Below are 5,607 nucleotides of genomic sequence, written 5' to 3'. Positions count from 1 at the left end.
AACTTGTTGGATTTTATTAAAACAATTATTCGGCCTCATGGGCTATTGACTCAGAGGCCATGAGGGTTCGAGGAATAATTGTTAAATACACTACTAACGCAGAACACGACTTAAAACAAACCGTAAGTTAGCTTTGTTCATCTTTCTGACATTTTATCGACATTTGGGATCAAAAGGTGGAAACGTCTGTGTTTTATGAAGCATTTCACCCGATCACTTGAATCAAGCCAAGAGGGGCCGTTACGAACAGAGTAAATGTATAATATCTCATGTCGCGCGTGACGTCACGATAACTCGAACAGTTCGGATTTTCCGCCTGTGGTTTTAGCAGGATGTCAGTAAAACGCGGGGTCGGGTTTATCTCTGTTAAAGAACGCTGTTTTAGGGTTAAGTTTAGGGTTACTGTCAACCCTAACCCCGGCTCCGGCCACGACCCCAACCCCACGTTTTACTGACATAATAAAGCACTAACTTAAAAGTGCAAGTGCGGATTTGAAGTCGCTACAAAACGTAAATGCCTTGAAGAACGATTTTGTTTGTAAGCACGTGGTTTGTGTACAGACTATTCATTGCCATACGAGTAAGCTCATGTCCTCTTAGAGGACTATTTTAACTATGAAAGCGAAAAATGAGAACAAAAAGAACTGGTACCCATACTCGTTCTCGTCGTCGATGCTAAAAATGACCATTTTACCAATTTTGATAGGAATGTGTCGATCCTCAACCTAACAGGAAAGTCCCAATGATTCATTTCTATGAACGCTGCCTCAAGAATGCCAAAGAAACTGGGGACCGTTCTAAAGAAGCAAATGTTTATGGCTCTCTTGGCCACGCTTATTACAAACTGGGAGATTTTAAAACCGCCATCAGCTACTATGAACGATTCCTAAAGCTAACTGGGGATGTGGTCGACATGTCGACAGTGTGTAACGTTTATAGTAGTCTTGGTAATGCGTACTTCAGTCTTGGACATTCAAAAGAAGCAATCGACACGTATGAACGATGCCTAACAGTTATTGCAAAAGCAAAAAGCGAGTGTAGAGAGATTAAGGGGAGCGTGTATGGCAATCTTGGCATTTCTTATCATGAGCTTGGCTTTTTCAAAAAGGCTATATTTTGCTCTGAACGCTCTCTAGAAATTGTCAGAGAAGTGGGAGACATTTCGGCAGAGGCAAGGCTGCTGGGTAGTATTGGCTGCTCATATCGCTGTCTGGGAGATGTCCAAAAAGCTATTGGTTACCATGAACGTTGTCTTACACTTGCAACCGAAGTGAAGGACAAAATTCGAGAAGCAAACGCGTATGGTGACCTTGGCAACGCTTATTACTGTCTCGGAAATTTCAAAAAGGCGGTGTTCTACCACGAGGGCCTCCTTAGAATCTCTAAGGAAAGAGGAGACAGACATGGAGAAGGTCGTGCGTATAGTAGTCTTGGCAACGATTATTCCAGACTTGGAAATTTTCATAAAGCCGTAGACTACCATGAAAGGCATCTAAAACTTTCATTGTTACATAAAGACAGGCCTGATGAAGGAGTCGCTTATAGCAATATTGGAGGCACTTATCACTGTCTGGGAGAGTTCAAAAAGGCCATAGACTACCAAAACCGCGCTCTGGAAATTGCAAAAGAATTGAATAACAAGCTGAGAGAAGGTAAGGCGTATAGCAACCTTGGCAGCGCTTTTTTTAGACTTGGAGATTATAAAAAAGCTATAGACTGTCACCAAAAGCGTCTAAAAATTGCCAAGGAACTGGGCGACATGTCTGGAGAAGGAATTGCTTATGGTAGTATTGGCAACGCTTACTTACAACTTGGCAATTACCTCAGTGCCAGAACCTATTATGACCTCCGTTTGAAAATTGCTCAAGCTGTGACAGATAGAGCTGGAGAAGGGCGCGCTTATGGTCACCTTGGGCATGTTTGTTGTGAACTCAAAGATTACACCAAAGCGATAGATTACTATGGACTTCATCTTAAAATCGCCCAAGAAGTTAAAGAAAGGGCTGTAGAAGGAAAAGCATATGGTAGTCTTGCTAAGGCTTATCTTTGTTCTGGAAATAAACTTGAAGGCAAGCATTATGCGGAACTGCATCTTAAAATCGCCAAAGAAGTGGAAGATAAGGTTGAGATAGGAAACGCGTATTTCACCCTCGGTTCCATTTTTGAATCGACAGATTCCCTGCACGAGGCTCTCGAATATTTTCGGGCCAGCTTAAAGGCGTTTTATGATGTTAGGGATCGTCTTGAATCAGAAGATGAATGGAAAATCAGCCTACGAGAACTGTACCATGACATATTCACTTCTTTGAGTAGGATTTTGTTGAAACTGGACAGGCCTGTAGAGGCTCTTTGTGCTGCTGAGGAGGGACGAGCGCAAGCTTTAAAAGATCTTTTGAAATCCCATTATGGAATTCAAACAACTGACGCGAATCAAAGTGCGGAGAAAGAGACACCTGATGAAACACTTTGTGGCATTCCGTGCAACACAATTTTTCTTGCTTTCCAAGTAGGCGTTATAAATACATGGGTTATTCAAAATGACAATAATGTACACAAAAAAGCAAAAAAAATCGGAGATTTTAACACACTGGGCGACTTTCTCACTTCCGTCAAGAGATTAGTTGACAGTACGTTTGATGCCATTGGTGTAAGAGGTACTATAAAATGCCAAGATCGCTCGCTGGAAAAACTGCACAGTCGCAGTAAGGCTCTGGACCAGGAGCCCCCGTGTGATAAAACATCGTTGCGGTCACAGGAACAGCAGTTAAGGAGATTATATGATCTCATAATCGACCCGATAGCAGACCTGATTCATGGTGATGAGATAATCATTGTCCCTGAGGGTCCATTGTGGTTGGCTCCCTTTGCTGCATTCATGGACTCAAGTTCTAGTTTTCTGTTTGAATCGTTTAGAATAAGGGTTACCCCGTCGTTGACAGTCTTGAAAATGATCAGCGATCGTCCGACAGATCACGTCAAGCCTTCTGCGTTGCTTGTGGGAGATCCTTGGGTGCAGGAAGTTGTTCCTGCCAGTGGGATAAAGCTGGAGGAGTTGCCAAGCGCCAAAGACGAGGTAGATATGATTGGCAAAATTCTCGATGTTATACCCCTAACTGGTAAAGACGCTTCGAAGAATGAAGTGTTGAAACGCCTCTCAACGGTTCAGCTAGTACACATCGCGGCGCATGGTCGAATGGAAACTGGAGAGATTGCCCTGTCTCCGAACCCTTCACGAGAATCCAAGATCCCTAAAGATGAAGATTATTTGTTAACGATGAAAGATGTGCTAGACGCAAAGCTGCAAGCGAAGTTGGTTGTGCTTAGTTGCTGTCACAGTGGTCGCGGGGAGATCAAGGCTGAAGGTGTGGTTGGTATCGCGCGTGCATTTATAGGCGCCGGTGCTCGTTCTGTTCTTGTGACACTGTGGAACATTGATGACGAAGCTACGCTGGAGTTCATGAAACACTTTTATCAACATCTGGTGAAGGGTAAAAGTGCCAGTGAATCTCTGAACCGAGCCATGAGATGCATGAGGGAATCTGAAGACTTCAGTGAAGTAAAATACTGGGCTCCATTTGTACTCATTGGAGATGATGTAACTCTGCAATTCTGTGGAAGTAGCTAGATGTCCTACGTAGTAAGTACCAGGTAGGTGAAATACGAAAACAGTCTCAGTGCTTTTAAAATGAAAAGCACTTATTAACGTCAGTTTGTAAGGGTAAAAAAAATAAAGAAGAGGAACAGAGAAAGAAAGACGCAACTGAAGAAGGGAAGATATAGTTTAACTAACCACACGCCTTTTATTTTAAAATAAACTTTGCTCTATCGAAAATTGTCAAAAACAAGCAGATAAAATTGATCAATTAATTGATCGATACACTTTTATTTGAACACGGTAATTTCATAAGTTACACAAGTTCTTTATGTGAAAGCCGTATTGGGACAGAAGTAAATACTACAAATACTTTAAATAGAGACGACAAAATCTATAGTCAACAGTTTGCTTGCCTATTGGCCAGTTTTCTTCCTCAAATAGCTTTTGTTTCGGATGCCTTTATTTCGGTTGGTTATGAATTCCACAGAATTCCTCCTCCAATCTCTAACCACAGGCGGCGGTTCAGGGGAGGGGTCAGGGGGTCCGTAGCCCCAAAACATAAATTTTTTGGTGGGGGCGGGGGGACAGTACATTGTTAGGAGAGGTCAACAAAATCTTACGAATATATCTGACATTATACCAGACTTCGAAGGCTTCAGAGTGCACATTTTCTGCCCTCAAACGACTCAAGGACCGCACCTAAGAAGCACCATGAAGCAGGACCGCCAGAACAACTTCCTACTGATGCATTGTCACAAGTTGATTACGGACACACTAGACACTGTCAGTGTGGAGATCGGAAAAAGGGTTGCTTCTGCTAACGAGAAAAGTGCGCGAAGGGTATTTTGGAAAATTTGAGTAGGGGTATGCCATTGCTGAGTGAAAGATGATCCCGCCTCCTTTCAAAACGCTCCGCTGCCTCTGCTAACGTGAGTTAGGTCACTGTTTACCTTAGCACATGCATAGTTCAGCAGTAAACCAGTTCCGGTAACTCAATGTTGTACCCAATTCAAATCTCCCGGGGTTAAGATTCTTTGTGTATTATATTTGCATTATAATGTGGCATTGACATTTAAATGATATGGGAATTTCTGAAACAAAACGTTTTATTCCTAAAGGGCTTTAATTGGGTACAACATTGAGTTACCCCAATAGGTCTGTTGATAGGGAGGATGCATATATTGTGGTGTCATCAGCATACATATGTGCGCATGCCTTGGTATACTGAAGACAACCAGGGAGATCATTGGGTCGATGAGTTAGCATTTTATTTAAGAATACACTGGTTCGGACAGAACCACACCATACGTTTATCTTAATTTCATTCTTTTTCTTATAGGGGATGTCCAGAAAAGCCCTTATCTGAATATACAAGTCATGTGATTCGAAAAAGGAGTTGAGTCCGCTGCTGAAATGCAAACTATGTCCTCCTCCTGAGATTCGTTTTGTACGTAGAAAACATGGGGAAGAGTTTTAAAACTAAAATTCAAAAAGGATAAACTTTTCCTTTTTAGTTGTTATAGGTGTAACATGTCTCTTGCAATCGTATTAATGAGTAAATTGTAATTTTTAGCATGCAGCTGGTACCTTTTTACTTGATGAAGTTTGTATTCAGAAACCTTTTCCTCAAATTGATTCGTGGACCAGTTAACGCAGTTTCAATTGTTGGCAGAAACGGACAAAAATAGATGTTGATAAAAGCGTTTATTTGATACCATACAAGAAACTAAACGTTAAAGAAACGTAAATACATGAAATAAAACGGAATATGGTTTTAGACTATTACTTTGCAGTCCAGTTTTGTACCTGTAGACATTGGTAGTCTTGACCCATCATCTCCTTATAATCCCTTGAGAAGAATTAAATTAAACGCTTAAATATCCTCACTTACACCCCGCTGACCCTGACAGGCTGACAAGCTGATAGGCAGACTGGTAGACTTGCTCACAAGTCGAGCGTGCCCGGCCCTACCACACCAGCCCAGAAAACCAAGCGAACGACTTTGAGAAAGT

General features: G+C 41.9%; 1 protein-coding gene across 1 annotated transcript in view; it reads left to right on the top strand.

Annotated features, from left to right (window-relative positions):
- Positions 1–5,377, top strand: part of LOC140923063 (uncharacterized) — a 13,469-nt gene extending 8,092 nt beyond the window's left edge. Inside the window, exons 7-8 of the mRNA XM_073373120.1 lie at positions 707–3,648; positions 4,935–5,377. Coding sequence (XP_073229221.1) covers positions 707–3,625 — 2,919 coding nt within the window. The 3' untranslated portion in view covers positions 3,626–3,648; positions 4,935–5,377. The remainder of the gene's footprint in view (positions 1–706; positions 3,649–4,934) is intronic.
- The last annotated feature ends 230 nt before the right edge of the window (positions 5,378–5,607 follow it).

This window comes from Porites lutea, chromosome 13 (assembly GCF_958299795.1).
Source record: "Porites lutea chromosome 13, jaPorLute2.1, whole genome shotgun sequence".
In the NCBI taxonomy this organism is placed as follows: domain Eukaryota; kingdom Metazoa; phylum Cnidaria; class Anthozoa; order Scleractinia; family Poritidae; genus Porites; species Porites lutea.
The sequence above is the reverse complement of the archived record's forward strand: the minus strand, read 5'-3'. Positions and strand labels throughout refer to the sequence as shown.